Source organism: Diceros bicornis, chromosome 4 (assembly GCF_020826845.1).
Source record: "Diceros bicornis minor isolate mBicDic1 chromosome 4, mDicBic1.mat.cur, whole genome shotgun sequence".
Lineage (NCBI taxonomy): Eukaryota > Metazoa > Chordata > Mammalia > Perissodactyla > Rhinocerotidae > Diceros > Diceros bicornis.
In genome coordinates, this window is record NC_080743.1 from 55,546,565 (window position 1) to 55,566,588 (window position 20,024).

At 50.3% G+C, this 20,024-nt stretch overlaps 1 protein-coding gene across 5 annotated transcripts; it reads left to right on the forward strand.

The window, feature by feature from the left end:
- The first annotated feature begins 10,976 nt into the window (after positions 1 to 10,976).
- Positions 10,977 to 19,792, forward strand: ZNF687 (zinc finger protein 687). 5 transcript variants are annotated; one of them, XM_058539134.1, is made up of 9 exons: positions 10,977 to 11,061; positions 14,083 to 16,211; positions 16,362 to 16,540; positions 16,954 to 17,130; positions 17,228 to 17,390; positions 17,547 to 17,879; positions 18,004 to 18,116; positions 18,338 to 18,479; positions 18,623 to 19,792. In XM_058539134.1, the coding sequence occupies exons 2-9, from the start codon at positions 14,100 to 14,102 to the stop codon at positions 19,112 to 19,114; spliced, it is 3,711 nt and encodes a 1,236-aa protein (XP_058395117.1). In that variant the 5' UTR covers positions 10,977 to 11,061; positions 14,083 to 14,099; the 3' UTR covers positions 19,115 to 19,792. The 5 variants fall into 5 exon arrangements, with proteins under 5 accessions (XP_058395117.1, XP_058395121.1, XP_058395119.1 ...); XM_058539136.1 differs by having other exon boundaries at positions 10,982 to 11,076; XM_058539137.1 differs by lacking the exon at positions 10,977 to 11,061 and adding an exon at positions 11,106 to 11,266.
- The last annotated feature ends 232 nt before the right edge of the window (positions 19,793 to 20,024 follow it).

A 20,024-nucleotide genomic window follows, 5' to 3' on the forward strand; every position in this document is an offset into this window, starting at 1 on the left:
AGAAGCCAGAGGCAGGAGGTAGAGGGAGGATGAAAGAAGAGAGAAGAAACAGGCTACCCTCCTTCGCCATTGCAGGTTTCTGTGCTGTAGGTCCAGCCTGAGCTGGGGGAGGGGTGAGGCTGTGAATTGAATATCAGACTAGAGTTTTTAAAAATGGACTGTTCAAGATTTGCAATCCATGAAAATGACCAGAAAGCCATGGGGTCTACTTAAGAATAAATGTGTTACAGGGATGTGGAAGTTTGCTCACAGAGCAGGGTTGAAGGCAGTGGTTGGTGTGGGCTGGGGTGAGGTCGGCGAGGGGAGCTTCTTTGTACCTTATCAAGTTCAGACAATTCAATAAACCAGTTATAACTTACAGTGCTAGGCATTCATTCAACAAGTGTTACTGAGTGCCTATGCCGAGCCAGAAAGGCAATGCAGCTGCTGCCTTATTTGCTGGAACACTTATGCTGGTACCCTCTATGTCAGCACTCTAACTGCCCTGAGGTCACCATCTTGCGAGGAAGCCCAAGGTAGCCATTGAGAAGCCCTGAGAATACAAGAAGAGAGTGAGATGCCCAGTCAGCTCCTAAGCTGTTCCAGTGCCAGCTGTGTGACTACAACCACATCAGACACTTAATCATTTCTTGCTTTGGTAGACCAAAGCCTCCAGTCTTCTTCAAGGGCATTGTCTTAGCCCAACCAGCCAACAACCAGTATGGGCTTATTGGCCTGTGGCAGTGAGGGAGATCACAGACCAAAGAAAACTGTAAGGCCTCTCACCAAACAAAGGAAGAGATGTGTGGACCACAGGATTTGGGGCAAGGGTGAAGCTTAGGTGAAATTTAAATGAGCAGTGTTCTAATAGGCTCGAAGTAAGTAGGGATCTATGCAAGGAGGTTACTATCAGGTCTAGACTGTGAAGTAAACAGTGATGTAGAATACCGTGTCCAGAAACCCCTTATCTGAAGCTCTGTACCTGGGTGATAAATCAAGGCTGCTTCTGTGTCTCAACGGGACAGAGACCCTTCAGGCAAAAGGAGGATGATTCATTCTTACTGATGTGCTTTCAAATACCAATATTTCTTATAGTCTGTGATTTTAGCGAACAAAGTTTCTCAGTGAGTAAGAAAGCAGTAGTCACAGAAGAGGGTCATTACAAACTTTACTGCTATATAACCTGGGAGAAATACTGTTTCTTGTTAACTTTGCTGGCTTTCTGTGTCTGTTATTCCAGCTTGAAGAATGGCAGGGCAGAATTTTACTTTCCCGGTCAGAGCTGAGTTTTACTTTTTTGGGGGTGGGTGGGAGACAATATTTTCGAGCCTTGGTGGGGAGCTGTTAACACTAAGGTTCTCTCTAGGATGATCTGGCCAAGCCTTTTCCTGAGGGAGCCCCCAATGTCAGGATCTTTAGATCTGATTCTCCAAAGCAAACAAATTCCAGTATCCTACTTGGAGAGTACAGTTCTGATTGCTAGTGTTCTGTGTACTGAGTTGGGGGAAAGGCCTGGGGTTCTCAGAATTTAGGATGTAAGTGTTCTTTTAGTTCTCCTGTTTTTAGAGCAATATTCCTGCCCTCTCTGGAGGAGATTGGCATCGATGTTAGCTCAGGGCTGATCTTCCTCACACACACAAAAAATCCCTTTATTGTCATTTCAGTAGATTTCAGGAAGGAGCAAAAACAAACGAGTATATACAATGCACCCTCTTTACCCAAAAGTCTGTCTTGCTTTTTAAACCACTTAAGTTACATATTATCATTACTGTCATATACGAGCAGTGATGATTTAGCTTTACTTACAAATTTACTGTTTTTTCTTGCTAATTCTTGCTTCACAGACCTTCTTTCTGGGATAATTTTTATCTTTCCAGAACTAAATCCTGTAAAAGTTCTTATAGTGATGACACGTTGGTAGCAAACTCTCTTGGCTTTTTGTTGGTGTGAAAATGTCTTTATTTTACCCTCATACATGTCAAGGAATTTTGACTTTATCATGCAGGCAACTGGAGAGGATGAAGGGTTTTAAGCATCCAAATACAATTAGTGTTTTTTTATAGGAAAAAATTCTCAGTTGGGGTGGGGCAAGGATGAGGAATCGGTTGGAAACAACCAAGCTAGATATGGTGGTGGCTGGAACAAGGGTTGTGATCATGGGCTTCTGGGGTAGATTTGAGAGATATTAGGGAGGTGGAATTGAAAGCCTTGGTTGTTACGGGTGATAAGGAAGAGGGATGAGTAAAAGACACCTCCCAGGTTTCTGTGTGTGGGTTAGAAACCTGAGAGGTGTTTCTCTGAGATGCAAATCCAGGAACAAGAGACTGGAGACAGCAGTGACTTTGGTTTTCATCATGGGGCCTTGCAAGTGTCTGTGGTATTTTTGGGTGACACTCTGCAACTCAGGCAGATGATCTGAGTGACACACGTGCAGAGTTGTTAGGCCAAGGTGATAAATGTCGGTGGATGAGGTCACCCAGGGATTAAAAAGGGAGTGTTGGGGTCAGAGACCATGAGGACTTCTAGTTTCTGAAGAGTGAGTGTACCTGGACGAGAGTGTTGTGGAGTGGGGAGGATGAGGCTGAGGGGACTTGAGGCTGGACTCTGCAAACTCATGTAGGGTGGTTTCAGCAGCTCACTTTTCCCTTAGGTGACAACAATTTAAAATAAACCACAAGAAAGCTTTTCCCTTCTTTGTCACCACAGTCCCACCTACCCTATAACAAGGTGGGTCCTGGGAAATAAGAGAAATTTAAGCTCTAGTCAACAATATACGCCACCAACAGCACTGGGAACAAGCCAGATGAGTTGTAAACACAACAGTGAGGGCTTGATTGGTCAGCATTCAGCGCAAGAAACAAAATCCAATCTAGGTATTTTAAAGAGAAAGGAATCTAATTTATTGAATTAGATACTTACAAAGTTATTGGAAGGGCTGTAGGAGAGGGCTCTAGTCTGGGCTTCCAGGAGTGATTCTCAGAACATGGCAGAACCAGTCTGCCAGGGAGGCTGAAATCCTTGCCATGATCAGGAAGTTGGGAGGACATCAGGAGGTTGCTGGTTACTACTGGCACTATCTAGTTTAAGAACACAATACTATTCCATTGCAATTCAGTGGGGGAAAGGATGGTCTTTTTTTTTTTTTTCTTTTTAATTTTTTGTTTATTGCAGTAACATTGGTTTATAACATTGTAATGGATGGTCTTTTTAATAAACGATGAAAATCCACATGGAGGAAAAAAATGAACTTTGATCCCTAAACTTACACCATATACAAACGTTAATTCCCAATAGATCATAAACATAAATGTGAAAAGTAAAACAAATAAGTCTTCTAGAGAAAAAAGAATATCTTCTTGACCTTAACCAGGACACAAAAAGCACTAACCATAAAAGAAAAATTGATACATTGGACTTCATTCAAATTAAGAACTCCTTGGATGAACTTCGAAAACATTCCGCTAAGTGAAAGAAGCCAGACAAAAGAGGTCATATATTGTATGATTTCGTTTATACGAAATATCCAGATAGGTAAATTCACAGAGACAGAACACAGATTGGTGGTTGCCAGGGGCTGAGAGGGTGGGGAATGGGAGCAACTGCTTAATGGGTTCAGAGTTTCATTCAGGGCTGATGAAAATGTTTTGGAACTAGATAGATGTGGTGGTTACACAACATCGTGAATATACTAAATGCCACTCAGTTGTTCACTTTAAAATGTTAATTTTATCCAAATAGGTAACGAAGAAGTGAAACTCTCACTATTTGCAGATGACATGATTCTATATATAGAAAACCCTAAAGAATCTGTTGGAAAACTGTTAGAAACAATCAACAACTACAGCAAAGTTGCAGGGTACAAAATCAATCTACAAAAATCAGTTGCATTTCTATATGCTAATAATGAACTAACAGAAAGAGAGCTCAAAAAGATAATACCATTTACAATTGCATCAAAAAGAATAAAATACCTAGGAATAAATCTTACCAAGGAGGTGAAGGACCTATACAATGAGAACTACAAGACATTATTGAGGGAAATCCACGATGACATAAAGAAATGGAAAGATATCCCATGCACGTGGATTGGAAGAATAAACATAGTTAAAATGTCTATATTACCTAAAGCAATCTACAGATTCAATGCAATCCCAATCAGAATCCCAATGACATTCTTCACAGAAATAGAAAAAAGAATACTAAAATTTATATGGGGCAACAAAAGACCCCGAATAGCTAAAGAAATCCTAAAGAAAAAGAACAAAGCAGGAGGCATCACAATTCCTGTCTTCAAAACATACTACAAAGCAATAGTAATCAAAACAGCATGGTACTGGTACAAAAACAGACACACAGATCAATGGAACAGAATTGAAAGCCCAGAAATAAAACCACACATATACGGACAGCTAATTTTCGACAAAGGTGCTAAGAACATGCAATGGAGAAAGGAAAGTCTCTTCAATAAATGGTGTTGGGAAAACTGGACAGCCACATGCAAAAGAATGAAAGTGGACCATGTGCTATCGCCATTCACAAAAATTAACTCAAAATGGATCAAAGACCTGAAGGTGAGACCTGAAACTATAAAACTCATAGAAGAAAATATAGGCAACACACTATGTGACATTGGTTTTAAAGGAATCTTTTCGGATGACATGCCTATCCAGACTAGGGAAACTAAAGAAAAAATAAACAAGTGGGACTTTATCAGATTAAAGAGCTTTTATAAGACAAATGAAACCAGAATCAAGATGAACAAACAACCAACCAGCTGGGAGAGAATATTTGCAAAACATACATCTGACAAGGGGTTGATCTCCATAATATATAAAGAACTCACACAATTGAACAACAAAAAAACAAACAACCCGATCAAAAAATGGGCAGAGGAAATGAACAGACACTTCTCTAAGGAAGATATACAGATGGCCAATAGGCACATGAAAAGATGCTCAACATCACTAATCATCAGGGAAATGCAAATCAAAACAACACTAAGATACCACCTCACGCCCGTTAGAATGGCTATAATCACCAAGACAAAAAACAACAAATGTTGGAGAGGATGTGGAGAAACAGGAACCCTCATACACAGCTGGTGGGAATGCAAATTGGTGCAGCCTCTATGGAAAACGGTATGGAGATTCCTCAAAGAATTAAAAATAGAGATGCCCTATGATCCAGCCATCCCACTACTGGGAATCTATCCAATGCACCTGAAATCAACAATCCAAAGAGGCTTATGCACCCCTATGTTCATTGCAGCATTATTCACCATAGCCAAGAAGTGGAAGCAACCTAAGTGTCCCTCGACTGACGATTGGATTAAGAAAATGTGGTATATATATACAATGGAATACTACTCAGCCATAAAAAAAGACAAAATCGTCCCATTTGCAACAATATGGATGGGCCTGGAGCGTATTATGTTAAGTGAAATAAGCCAGAAAGAGAAAGACAAACACTGTATGATCTCACTCATATGTGGAATATAAACCAACACATGGACAGAGAAAACTGGACTGTGGTTACCCGGGCAGTGGGGGTGGGGGGTGGGCACAAGGGGTGAAGGGAGTCATATATGGGGTGATGGACAAACAAAAATGTACAACCCCAAATTTCACAATGTTAGAAACCATTAAAACATCAATAAAAAAAAAAAGTTAATTTTATGTTATATGAATTTCACCACAATAGAAAGAAATAAGGACTTATGTTCACCAAAAATATACCATTAAAAGAGTGGAAAGGCAAGCCACAGACTGGAAGAAAATATCTAGAATTAACATACTTGACAGAGGACTTGTGTCCAGAATATATAAAAAAATACAAATCAATAAGCAAACAAAACAAAAACAAAAACAAAAACACAACAAAACAATAAAATCCTGGGCAAAAGACTTGAACAAGTACTTTACAAAAGAGGAGACACAAATGGCCAATAAGAATAATGGAAAAGTGCTTTACATCATTTTTCATCAGGGAAATACAAATTAAAACCACAATAAATACCACAACATACCACAAGGAATACCTAAAACTAAAAGGATTGACAATGCCAGGTGTTGGTGAGTATACTGTAAGGCAACTGGGACACTCATAAATTGCTGGTGGGAGTATAAACTGGAATACTTAGGAAAACTGGTACAATCTCCTAAAGCTGAACGTACACATCCCCTATGACCCAGCTATATACTCAAGAAAAAATAGAGCACCTGTCCATCAAAATACAGGGTCAAGAATATTCATAGTAGTTATGTTCACAATAGCCAAAAACTGGATACAACCAAAATGTCCATCAACAGTAGAATGGATAAATTGCGGTTTATTCATAAAATGAAATACTACATAGCAATAAAAAAGAATAAACTATTGCTACAACATGATTAGATCTCACAAACAAAATGTTGAGAGAAGGAAGCTAGATACACAATAATGGTAAAAGCAGAATGATGATAAAAGCAGAATAGCAGTAGCTATTGCCTGGGCAAGGCTAAGAGGGAGCCTTTGGGGAGCTAGAAATACGCACGCGCGCATGCACACACGCGCGCGCGCACACACACACACACACACTCATGGAGCAGTACATTCTGATTATACCGCCTCTCGTTGTTGCAGCCATCTACTGACCCCACCCCACTCTGTTACTACTCCTATACTACCCCTATCATAATTCTTGATTTCAATATCCTTTTAAATGAGCCTTTCAACCCCCTGGGCTCTCAGTCCCTTGATCTCCTCTTCTAGTCCATCCCTCTCTCTTGAATGCCTGTTTCCTACCTTCTCTCTCCTCAAAGCTCTAGCTCCTCCATCATCCTCACTCTCTTAGGGAATGATCTTGTTTCTTCACTGCGACAATAGAAGCAACTGAAGAGATCTACAGCCCCCTCGCATGTCCTCTTCCTCTGCCTTCTCTCTTGTTTTTATGGGTGAACTATCCTTGTCTCTCCATTTGTGAGAGAGACCCCACTCCTCACCTTTTTAAGCATTTGGCTCCAGAAAATTTTCTCTATCTCTTCGCTGCAACGTCAATTTTTCCTCTTCACAGGATCATTCCCACCAGTGTACTAACATACTGCAATTTCTTCATCTTGAAATAGTCCTTTCTTGACCCCTTTCCCCTCTAGTTACCATCTCATTTCTCTCCTTCCCTCCTTTGAAAGAATTGTCTATAGTCACTGTCTCCTTTTTTTCCCCCTCCTCCATTCTTTTGAAACCACTACATGCAAGCTTTTGTCGCTGCCAATCCACCAAATCTGTCCTTATCATGATCACCCATGACTTCCATTTTGCTTAATCCATTGGTTAACTCTCAGGTTTCATCATATTTGATCTTTTAGTGGCATCTGGCAGTTCATCATTCTTTCCTCCTTGAAACACTTTATTCGGTTTAAAGGCCACAACACTCTCCTGGTTCCCTCCTTCTCTTCGCTATTCTTTCTCAGTCTCCTTTACTGGTTCTTCTTACCTCTCTGACTTTTAAACTTTGGAGCTCCCCACAGCTCAGTCCTTGGACATTTTCTCTTTTCTATCCTCATATATTCCCTTGGTGATTTTATTCATTCTGAGCCAGATTTTAAATATTATCTATAAGCTGTTGACACCCAAAGTTATATCTCCACTTGGATGTGTCATATGACTGAACATGACTGAAATTGAACTACTGAACTTACCTTGGAACCCACTTCTCCTGTAGTCTTCCTAGCTCGGGAAATGGCAACATCAATCTTCTATTTCCTCAGGCCCCAAGCTTTTGAGTTTCTTTTTCTCATACCCCACATCCAATCTTTTTAGAAGGTAAGTCATGCCACCATGTCATTTGTCTCCTTCCCATCTCACTCTGAGAAAAAGCCAAAGAGACAAAGTCCTTCCAATAGCCCCCAAAGCATCCCATGACCTGGCCCACTAATCCCACCCCCTTACCTCTCTGGAACCCTCTACCACTTGTATTTGTTCCCTCTTTCCGGAACCTTGTCTTCCCAGACAGCTGCATGGCTCACTCACCAACTTCTGGCCTTTATTTAAATGCCACCTTCTCAGAGAGGCCTTCACTGCCCACCCTATCTAAAATTGCAACCCTCCCCACACTTTCTGTCCTCTTTCCCTGCTTTATTTTTTCACTTTAAAAAAAATTAGTAGACTTTGTTAGAACAGTTTTAGGTTTATAGAAAAATTGAGCAGGATTCCCATATATTTCCTTCCCCCTAGTTTCCCCTCTTAACATCTTGTATTAGTGTGGTACGTCTGTTACAATTAGTAAACTAATATTGATTCATTGTTATTAACTAAAGTCCATAGTTTACATTAGGGCTTTTGACAAATGCATAATGTCATGAATCCACTATTATAGCATCACAGAGAACAGTTTCACTGACCAAAAATCCCCTGTGCTCCACCTAGTCATCCCTCCCTCTATCTGAACGCTTAGCAACCTTTGTACCTTTTGTGTGTGTGTGTGAGGAAGATTAGCCCTGAGCTAGCATCCGATGCCAATCCTCCTCTTTTTGCTGAGGAAGATTAGCCCTGGGCTAACATCTGTGCCCATCTTCCTCTACTTTATATGGGACGCCGCCACAGCATGGCTTGCCAAGCCGTGCATCCGTCCGTGCCCCCGGTTCGGAACCTGTGAATCCCGGGCCACTGAAGCGGAGCGGGTGAACTTAACCGCTACGCCACTGGGCTGACCCCCCTTTTTACTTTTTAAACACAACTTTTTAATGTTTCCATAGTTTTGCCTTTTCCAGAATGTTATATAGTTGGAATCATACAATATATATAGCCCTTTCAGATTGGCTTCTTCCACATAGCAATGTGCCTTTAAAGTTCCTCCATGTCTTTTCGTGGCTTGATAGCCCTGCTTTATTTTTCCCTGTGGCAATGATCATTTCTAACGGGCTCCCATATATTTTACTTGTCATATTTATTGTTCGTTTTCTCCACAGGAACACGTTTCATGAGGACAGGGATTCTTGTCTGCTTTGTTCATTTCTGTATTCCCAGCGCCTACAACAGTGTTTTTACTCACAGACGGTGCTCAATAAATATTGATTAAATTAAGTTATTTCTTAAATGAATGAATAATGCATCTAACTGAAGAACAAATTTCTATCCAGAACCCTCCTGGCAAGGGAATCTGTGAAACATAATGTTTAACTTTTTGGACTCAGAATTTCAACTCCACTGCCTTTGACCCTGGGTAAGTCACCTAACCTAACCTGTCTGTGCAGCAGTTTCCTCCACAGTAAAATGGAGGTGATAATAGTACCGCCCTCACAGGGTTGTGGTAAAGATTAAATGAATTAATATACATAAAGTTCTTATAATAGGTCCCACACGTATATCTGAGTAGTAATTATTCCGTACAGAAAGACTCAGAGAGGAAGGTGGGAATGGAATACCGGTTGGCTACACCCAGTACGCGACTCTGAGTTAGTTGTTTCGAGATGGAAGAGCGCTGTGAGCTGGAGCAATGGCAGGCAACCTCGAGAAAGAAGGTGGTGGAGTGGGCGGGCACTAATCCCACTTGCCCATCACTTTACAAAGCACTTTTACATTCTAAACGCTTTTAATCTTCACAAAAGCAATCATGTCAGGTGGGTATTATAATCTCCATTTTACCAATGGGGAAACCGGTTCAGGGAGGTTCAGCGACTTGCCCGATGAAACCTATGCTAAGTGGTGGCCCCATCCAGAAGCTCTGATTCACACCTCAATACAGTCGCTATTACCCACGCAGACTCTCAGGGCGCGCACGAGTCCTGGTCCACGGGTCTAGTGACCCTCGAGCAGGGTACAGAACCACCTTAGTAACTACATCCAGGTTGTGAGCGACTGCGCGCGCGGCAGCTGCGGGGGCTCGCGGGCGGGCTAGAGTGTGCGCAAGGTGGCACACAGGGCTTGTGCGTGCTCATTAGAGTATCAGTGCAACTCGTTTTCCGAGCATCCCCTCCCCTTCCCCCGCCTCCAGGGGGCGGGGCAACAAAGCGCGGGAAAACCTGCCTCGACTCCACCCCCACCCCGTGCTGAGGGCGGGGAAAAGGAGAGCTCTTAAATGGGAAATGGATGCGTGTGTATGGGGAGGGGGTACCCCCCAACCTCGTGCTTAGTAAGCCTACCAGTATGCCGCTTTAAGATCCCTTTGGGAATGGCCCAGGCCACGCCAGCACTCCTAACGTCACCTCTCCCCTACTTCCGGTGTGCAAGCCCGTTCCAAGCCTCAGGTGCCTGTTCCTTCTGCGCTCCAAGTCCCGCCCCTGTCCCAAGCCCTCCCGGGAGGGAGGAGCTATGGGTGACGTCATCGCCAGGAGCTGGGAAGCGCGAGGACCCCAACCATCCAAATTATATGACAGTTTAGACTGGGAAAACAGAGAGGAAATGGTCACCAGATGACGTAAGGATTTGGGTGACGTCCCATTCTGTGACTTTTGCACTGTATGACTGATATTGGGGGTTAGCCTGAGCAAAAAGCGAAAACCGATCTACACATCCGGGGTCCACTGAGAGTCGACGATGTTCCCCTTAGTGTTCACCAAATAAAAGCTGAGAGTTCTTTAAATTTGCATAAGTGAACTGCAGGCTTCAAGGATCACGGCCAATAGGGAGTGAGGGGGCGGAGACGCACCTGGGATAGTCACCGCCTCCAGTAGGAAAGTCGGGAATCAGATTGGCTTCTTTCTAAACGACAGTAGCGGAGGCCAGTCGTTTTTGAGAAGCACAAATGGGGCAAGTGGGCCCCGGCGCAACCAATGGGGAGCAGCATCTTCAGAAGGACTAGGCTCCTTGCCCAATGAGGCTGGGAAGACTGTGCGGGGCTAGTTGCGAGCGGCAGTACTTAAGGCCAACCCAGTGCGGGGCTGGGAGGGGCGCAGTCCTGAACGACGGGGGTACTGGCCAATGGCGAGTGCGAAAGCGGGCAGCCCAGACCGGGAACGCGGAGGGAGCTGAGGGAGGGGGAGGCTAAACGGGGGAGAAGCAGGAAGTAGCGGCGGCCGCGGGGAGGGCGGCGGTGGCGGTGGCGGCGGCGGCGGCTGGAGCAGGGGAAAGAGCGCGGGGTCTCGGCCCGCACTAGGAGCGGAACGAGTAAGCGTGCCTGGGGTAAATACCCGCCCTTGGCCCCGCCCCCTGGGGGGGCGGGTAAATGCCCCCGCCCCTCCCCCACTTGGTCAACTACCCCCTTCTCCGCGCCGCCCCCTGGGGCAGCTTTTAGGAAGGCCCGACGCCACTTCCATCCCCTGGGGCGGATGGGCGAAACTCCCCGCCTGTTGAAAGCACAGCCCGTAGCCGGGTAAACGTGGAGGGAGGGTCGGAGTCCCCAAGTCCTGGCGCCCCCCAGCCCAAGAGGCGTCCGAAGCGCGGCTCGGGGACTGGAGGCTGCGGGATGTCGCGACCTAAAATGGTGTCCGTGTCCGGGGGTGGGGGCGGGGGAACTGGGCCAGGCCGGAGTGGAGCCTGCACCCTGACTGGGCGCAGGTCAGCGTCCGGGCCTGGGCCGGACTCGGGCTCGCGCCCCGGGACGCCGCGCGCTTTCTGCTCACTCCCCAGTCTCGAGAGACCCCCGGGAGTCCGCGGGAGGAGGAGGCTGCGCCGCGCGGGGAGAGGAGGGGACGAGGTCGGAGTTGGGACGGCCCCTTGCTGGAGAGCTTCGAGTCACGCAGAGACCGTCCCCTCCCCACTCCTCTCTTTCCACGCGCCTCCCCCGTCCCGTGTAGTCCTGGGCCCGGAGGTGCCCCGCGGCAGCTCCCTAAGGGTCTGGCCTGGCCGAGGCCGGTCCTTCCTTTCGCATGGCGGTGGGAGCGAGACAAACGCCACGCGCCTCAATTTCCCCTCTGGCTTCTCCTGTGCACACCCCGCCCCCTCCCACAACCCCGGACGTGCTCCCCGCGCCGGCCCTCGGCAGATGGCAGGGACTTAATTCCGCCCGCTGCCCAGCTTGGCGGCAGCCTAATCGCCCCGGCCGCCGGCCCCTCGCCCTCCTCTGCGTAGCAGGCCCCGGGCCAGAGAAAGGGTAATGGAGCTTCCACCCGACTTAGGCCAGTTCACCCTCTTCCTGTTCAGCCCCTTCTTTTGGCTTTTGGGGAAGAACAGAGGGAAAGGGAGGGCTGGAGCTCAAGAGACAGGGCGCAGCAGCCGCAGAAAGGCCTGGGCCGGTGGTGGGGGGAAGCCTCTTTGCCTTGAGCTCTGCTGTTTGGTTGACTATCCACTCCTGGCTATCGGATAACCTCTAAGTCTCTTGGACGCCAAAGGGGGAGCTGCTTGGGGGAGGCGAGTTCACAGAGGTTTTCTCATAGTCCCCACTGATCTCTGCTCCACCAGCTCACTTTTCTGAAGGCCTGAGTGAATGGTAGCTCAGGCCTCTCCAGGTCGGGAGAGAGCCAGGCACAGGAGGGCCCTGGTGATCCATCAGGCCAGAGGCATGGGGTGGAGGGCTTTGTTTAAACTCAGAGCCTGCAGAATTAAGTAGGGGAGGATGAGGGGAGGACTCCCCTTTCTTTCGCTAGTTGGTACCCTCTCCCTCCACCCCCACCTTGGTCCCAGCAATGCCAGCTGCCACCTGCTGGGACTATCTCCAGTTACAGTCTAAAGGCTGGAAAGAGGTGAGAATTGGCCCTGGGAAATGGCCTGCATCCTGGGTAGGGAATGTGTAAGGACAGAGCCTTCTTCAGTTGCTTTTTCCTAGATATAGAAGCCCTTGTAGGGAAAAACTGGTAGGGAACAGACTTGAGTCCCCCGCAAGCTCTAGGCTGGGCTTCTTGTTGGTTTAGTGCCACAGAAGTCCTGTGGGATTTTTTTTTTTTTTTAAATACTAGGCCAAATTGGGGTTGGGCGAGACTTCCTGGGCTCCTGTTGCCAGGGGAGAATTAAAAGGATGAGGAGTGTGAGTTAGGGGATAAACTGGGATGAAGAGCTCAGAACAGAAATGACAGGGGTGAGGGGGCCTGGCTTTTCCCCATTGTGGCAGCTGTGCTGGATAAGCTGGTACCCTGGAGTTTTAGCCCTGAGAGAGCAAGATGGGGAGGGAGAGAGGGAGGAGGGGCTGGCTGGGAGAGGGCCCCTGGAGGGCTGAGGCACTCTGGGGAAAGGTAGGTGAGTGAGCAGCAGGTGTTTGTGACAGGAGAGGCCTAGCCTGGGGCCCTTGTGACCAGACTGCTGCCACGGTTTTCCCCTCTGTCTCTTCTCTTTGTCTCTTTCTGTTCCTGTGTCTTATTCTTTCCATCTTGGTCTCTTGGGCGATTTCCCTGAGTCCACTTCTGCCTGTTAACCAAGCTAGATCTCCAGGTGCCGGTGATGACGCCAGGTGCCCCAGACTTGACCTTATATGATCCCTAACTCTTGTGTCTGATCTTAGCCCTGGATGTCCAGTGCTTACTCCTTTCCAGCTCCTCCTTAACCTGACATGTCCTTGTTTGTTCTAGCTGTAATAATAAGTCGTATTCTGGGTTCTGACTGTCAATGTTTACAATTCATATCATGCTCAGAATAACCCTATGATATATGGATTACCTGCCCCCTCTTTCAAACAGCAAAAGTAAGGCAGTGGAGTAACTTCCTTATACAGCAGGCCATTGATAAAGCTGGAACTCGAATCATTTCTCACGTCTTGGCTTGAGTCACTTCCCCTTTGTACACATGGCTTTTCAGATCTCTGTGGACCCCTAGAAGATCCATGAAGAATATGAATGGATGCCATGCTGCCATGAATGAGCCCTTAAATCTAGACCATTGTGTACATCCTCCTTGATAGTAGTATTGATTAATTGATTCTATGTTGGGCACAGGAGGGGCTGAGGTGGTTTCAACCAAGATGCTCACTGAACTCCCTCTGTCTCTATCACCCTTATCTCTTATCTGTATTTCTCAGGAATCTCTTTTTCTCTGCTTTCTCTGCATCTTGATGTCTTCCCTGGAATGTGCACAGTACCTCCCTTTCAATTTTACGGTTTGGCAAACCAGTCACCTGTACCAGCTCTCTGGGATTTGCAGTATGGTGGAGGTGTACGCAAGTCAGAGTGCGCGTGGGTTCTGAGAGGGGATCAATGTGGAGATCTTGAGGTAGGAGGTCCAGAGGTCTCAGTTTCTCCCTCTTTTTCCTGTTTTCAGCAGGTCTGGGACCTGCCGCCATGGGGGACATGAAGACCCCTGATTTTGACGACCTTCTTGCTGCGTTTGACATCCCCGACATTGATGCGAATGAAGCCATCCATTCTGGGCCAGAAGAAAATGAGGGGCTGGGAGGTTCAGGGAAGCCAGAACCCAGTGTAGGGGGTGAATCTGGAGAAGCAGCAGCAGCAGCAGCTGCCAGGGATGGCTCTGAGGTTCCAGCCCAGGCCGCTGACCATGGCTTGCCACCGCCAGATATCTCGGCAGTCAGCGTCATTGTCAAGAACACTGTGTGTCCTGAGCAGTCTGAGTCCCTGGCTGGGAGTTCAGGAGGGGAAGGGGCCCGGGCTGGGGGCGTGACAAAGGAAGGGCCTATGGGGCCTCGTCTGATGCAGAATGGTTTTGGGAGCCCTGACCCATCCCTTCCAGGAACTCCCCACTCCCCAGCTCCTCCTAATGGGGGTACCTGGAAAGAAAAAGCCATGGAAGGCAAAGCTCCCTTGGACCTATTTGCTCATTTTGGACCTGAGCCAGGGGAGCACCCTGATCCTTTGCCTCCCTCTGCGCCCTCCCCGCCTCGGGAACGGGCCATGACCCCACCTCCTTTCCCTTCTCCCTTTGAGCTGGTCCGGGAGAATGGCCCAGCCCTGCTGCCGCCTGGTTCTCCCCCACCACTGGGGGCCTTGAAGCAGGGCAGGTGTAGCCCTCTTAATCCCCAGGGTCTAGCCGGGCTAGGCTCGGGCTCTAGCCCTGAGGCCGCGGGCATCCCTGCCAGCACCTCACCTCCCCAGGTTACTGAGATGCCCTTCTTCAAGCAGTCTCCAGGGCACCAGAGCCCTCTTGCCTCCCCCCAAATGCCCAGCTGTCAGCCCCTAAAGGAAGAAGAAGAGGACGAGGGGCCAGTGGACAAGTCTCCCCCGGGAAGTCCCCAGAGTCCCTCTAGTGGAGCCGAGGCTGCAGACGAGGACAGCAATGACTCCCCTGCCTCCTCCAGCTCCTCCAGGCCCCTCAAGGTGCGCATCAAGACCATTAAAACGTCCTGCGGGAATATCACAAGGACTGTAACCCGGGTCCCCTCAGACCCTGATCCCCCTGCACCCTTGGCCGAAGGGGCCTTCCTGGCTGAGGCCAGCCTCCTGAAGCTGTCTCCTGCAACCCCAACCCCTGAGGGTCCAAAGGTGGTGAGCGTCCAACTGGGCGATGGCACGAGGCTAAAGGGCACCGTGCTACCTGTGGCCACCATCCAGAATGCAAGTACTGCCATGCTGATGGCGGCCAGCGTGGCCCGCAAAGCTGTGGTTCTTCCTGGGGGCACTGCCACCAGTCCTAAGACGATGGCGAAGAATGTGCTAGGTCTTGTGCCCCAAGCCCTGCCCAAGGCTGAGGGGCGAGCAGGGCTGGGGACAGGAGGGCAGAAGGTGAATGGTGCCTCAGTAGTGATGGTGCAGCCTTCTAAGCCAGCCACTGGGCCGGGTGCAGGGGGTGGCACAGTGATCTCCCGGACCCAGTCCAGCCTGGTGGAGGCCTTCAACAAGATCCTCAACAGCAAGAACCTGCTGCCTGCCTACCGGCCAAACCTAAGTCCACCAGCTGAGGCCGGGCTGGCCCTACCTCCAACGGGCTACCGCTGCCTCGAGTGTGGGGATGCCTTCTCGTTGGAGAAGAGCCTGGCACGGCACTATGACCGCCGGAGCATGCGCATCGAGGTCACCTGCAACCACTGCGCCCGCCGCCTGGTCTTCTTCAACAAGTGCAGCCTGTTGCTGCACGCCCGCGAGCACAAGGACAAGGGGCTCGTCATGCAGTGCTCGCACCTGGTCATGAGGCCTGTAGCCCTGGATCAGATGGTGGGGCAGCCGGACATCACGCCCCTGCTGGCTGTCTCACCTGCCCTTGGACCTCCGGTCTTGCCTGCCTTGGGCAAGAGTGATGGGGCTGTCACCTCTGCCGTTACTACAGTTGCTGCTGAGGCCCCTGTGCTGCCGCTCTCAACCGAGCCGCCTGCTGCCCCTGCCACCTCTGCTTACACGTGCTTTCGCTGCCTGGAGTGCAAGGAGCAGTGCCGGGACAAGGCTGGCATGGCTGCCCACTTCCAGCAGCTTGGGCCCCCTGCCCCTGGGGCCACCAGCAATGTGAGTTGTCTTTCACAGCACTTCCCTGGGATGGGGACAGCCAGATGCCATGGGGATAAGATCTAGGAAGGTGTTGGGGGCTTGGTTAGGAGAGGGAATGGGGGACAGGCCACTTCTCACCGACTTACCTTGTTTCAACCCCCTTGACAGGTGTGCGCTACCTGCCCCATGATGCTCCCCAATCGCTGCAGCTTCAGTGCCCACCAGCGCATGCATAAGAACCGACCTCCCCATGTCTGCCCTGAGTGTGGGGGCAACTTCCTGCAAGCCAATTTTCAGACCCATCTCCGGGAGGCCTGTCTGCATTTCTCTCGCCGTGTAGGATACAGGTGCCTCACGTCTCTCCTCCTGGTAGTGTCTCGACACTTTCTCCCGTGCACTTTATGGTCTCATGGCTCCTAGCACCAACCTTTTTAGATGGTCTCTCAGGAAGAGCCCATTCAAGGCTGAATCCTTCAGCCTTGGTGTATTGGCAAATGCAGCCTGAGATCTGTCCGCCTTTGCGTCATTCCCCATGGAGAGGGGAGAGAGCAGGGCCACCTCTGGAGCTCCAGCTCTACCTCAACAGGCCTCCCTTGGGGAATTGGGTCTCTGCAGCTCCCTCCTTTCTCCACCTTGCTCGTGCTCCACCACTGATGAGCTTCTCAGAGTCACCCGGTCCCTGAGAATGAGTGTGAGGTGGGAGAGTGGGCAGGGAGATGCCCCACACCTCACCACAGCGCCTTCCACTTGCTTCCCAAAGGTGCCCCAGCTGTGCAGTGGTGTTTGGGGGTGTGAACTCCATCAAGTCCCACATCCAGACGTCACACTGCGAGGTTTTCCACAAGTGCCCCATCTGCCCCATGGCCTTTAAGTCCGCACCCAGCGCCCATGCCCACCTCTACACCCAGCATCCCAGCTTCCACACGCAGCAGGCCAAGTGAGACATGGGGAAGGAGCATGAGGAGGGGTGGGCTGGAGGGGGGTTTGGGCCTTGATGGGGCAGGGTGTCTGCACTGTCCTTTCCACCCACACAGGATGATCTACAAGTGCGCCATGTGTGACACGGTCTTCACTCACAAACCCCTCCTCACCTCACACTTTGACCAGCACTTGCTGCCCCAGCGTGTCAGTGTCTTTAAGTGCCCGTCTTGTCCTCTGCTTTTTGCCCAAAAAAGGACCATGCTGGAACATCTCAAGGTACAGGACTCGAGGGATGGAGGTGGGATGCTCAGCTGTGTTGACCTGGGGCCAGGGTCACATAAGCCTAGAAAATGGGGGCAGGGGAGAAATAAGGATTCTGGCAAAGCTAGACCCTCCCCCAAAACAGCCATCCCTTTTGTCTCCCTCTCACAGAACACCCATCAGTCCGGGCGCTTGGGGGAGGAGACTGCTGGGAAAGGGGCTGGGGGTGCCCTTCTGACCCCTAAGACCGAGCCTGAGGAGCTGGCTGTGTCTCGGGGAGGAGCAGCTCCCGCTACTGACGAATCTTCTTCAACCTCAGAAGAGGAAGAACTACCCAGCTCCCCTGAGCCCCCTCGCCCAACCAAACGACCTCGGCGGGAACTAGGGAGCAAAGGCATCAAGGGCGGGGGTGGGGGCCCTGGAGGCTGGACCTGTGGCCTTTGTCACTCCTGGTTCCCTGAGCGTGACGAGTATGTGGCTCACATGAAGAAGGAGCATGGCAAGGTGAGTGGGCTCCTGGAGGGAGCAAGCAGGGCTGGGAGGAGGGCAGCATTGGGCTTGACCTGTGTGTTAGTGGGGGTGGGGTCCTGGAGCCTGGCTCTGAGATGCCTACCCCCTGCTCTCCTAGTCGGTGAAAAAGTTCCCATGTCGCCTGTGTGAGCGCTCCTTCTGCTCCGCCCCCAGCCTGAGGCGCCACGTCAGGGTCAATCACGAGGGTATCAAGCGAGTTTACCCATGCAGGTAACCCTTTTTCCTTCACCCCCTTCCTCTTTCTGTCCAGCAGGTGGCCTCCCCACCCCCTCCCCCTCGGTCCCCCAAAGTACCTTCACGCATGCCTCTTATCTGAGTGGACTGAAGGTTGAAGCCTCTCTCTGCTCTGGTCGCCCCCCTCCTCTTGAGCTACGGGCCTTGGTCTTTGGGCTGTGCCCCTGGCGCCCATCCCGCCCACTCTCCCCCTCTAGGTATTGCACAGAGGGAAAACGCACCTTCAGCAGCCGCCTGATCCTGGAGAAACACGTCCAGGTTCGGCACGGCTTGCCGCTCGGGGCCCAGTCCCCTGGCCGGGGGAGTGCCCTGGCTCGGGGCCCCGGTGCCAGAGCCCAGGTAGGCAGAGGCCCAACCTACTGAGTTAGGGCCGTGGGCGTGGGAACCTGCAGGGTTGTAGACCCTGGACTCAGGAAGCTAGGAGGGGGTGCCAGGGACAGTGCGGGGTGATGGTGAGGCCCAGTTTCTTCACTCTTTTCCAGGGGCCAGGACGGAAACGCCGCCAGTCCTCTGACTCTTGCAGTGAGGAGCCTGACAGTACAACACCGCCAGCCAAGTCACCCAGGGGTGGACCTGGGTCGGGAGGCCCCCTGCGCTACCGGAGCAGTGGTTCAGTGGAGCAGAGCCTCGTGGTGGGGTTGAGGGTAGATGGCGGTGCCCAGCAGTGCCTCGACTGTGGCTTGTGCTTTGCATCCCCTGGCTCCCTGAGCCGGCACCGTTTCATCAGCCACAAGAAGAAACGGGGTGTGGGTAGTGTCAGTGCCCTGGGCCTGGGGGATGGGGAGGAAGAGGCCCCCCCCCCATCAAGGTCTGATCCAGAGGGTGGAGATTCACCCTTGCCTGCTTCTGGAGGCCCACTGACCTGTAAGGTCTGTGGCAAGAGCTGTGACAGCCCTCTCAACCTCAAGACCCATTTCCGCACACACGGCATGGCATTCATCAGGGCTCGGCAAGGAGGCAGTGGGGACAACTAGGCCCCAGGCCTGGACTGACCCGCCCGCTCCCTCTTCCCCGAATCCTGGGTCACTGCTGCTGCCTGGTCCCTGGGCTGGGAAGTCGCGTTATAATTCACGTTTTGTTCAACTCCTCTCCCTAACCCCTGAAGACAAAAAACAAAAAGAAAAAAAAAAGACAAAAGACAAGCTTTTGAGGATTATAGTTATTGGCAGTCCCTCCTTTGGGTTTGGCCCTTGGTTCCTAGTAGAGTGGGCCCTCCCTTCCTCCTTTCTGAGCCCAACACTAATTCTCCTGCTGCAGACCCTCGTGTGGGACTGGGGGTGGGAGGATGGGACTTTCTTAGGCCTGCTAGACGGGCCCAGGGAAGGACCACTGCTAGGGCAGTCAGGACACGCTCCTCAACCCCTGTTGGCACCGACTGCGGGCCTGGCCCTGCCCTCACCACCCCTCAGACCCCCTGGCACTCAAGCCCCCCAGCCCTGCAGTGCCTTTCACTTGTCTTTTTTTCCCCCCAGAAATCATGGGGCCGGGGGTGGGGGTTGGTGGGGACGAGTCCTGTCAAGGGGGGGGTGCCCAGGGAGAGGAGGAGACAGGCTCTCAGGAATCTTTTATTCTTGTAGTAGTAATAATACTAACAGTGGGGCAAACAGTAGGGAAAAACCAGACCATTAAAACTGCTCATGGTTTAATCCCCATTCCGGCTCCTCTTTTTATGTGACTTGGACAATGTGGACTTGACAGGGAGAGGGCGAGAGTCAAAACTGGGGAGGCCCTTCTTAGGGAAGAGGTGGTATTGACCGAGACAGGGAGAAAGCAGTCTTCCACATGGTTTTGTACGGTGTCTCTTGTCCTGGATACTGAGGCATCTGTTCACTCCTCGTCACCTACCCTCCACCCCCCACAAAGATACAACTCAGAAATGACACA

Coding starts and splice junctions, on each gene's coding strand:
- ZNF687 (XM_058539134.1), top strand. CDS start 14,100: ATGGGGGACATGAAGACCCCTGATTTTGACGACCTTCTTGCTGCGTTT. Junction 16,541..16,953: donor TCTCGCCGTGTAGGATACAG/GTGCCTCACGTC, acceptor TGCTTCCCAAAG/GTGCCCCAGCTGTGCAGTGG. Junction 17,391..17,546: donor CCATGCTGGAACATCTCAAG/GTACAGGACTCG, acceptor TCCCTCTCACAG/AACACCCATCAGTCCGGGCG.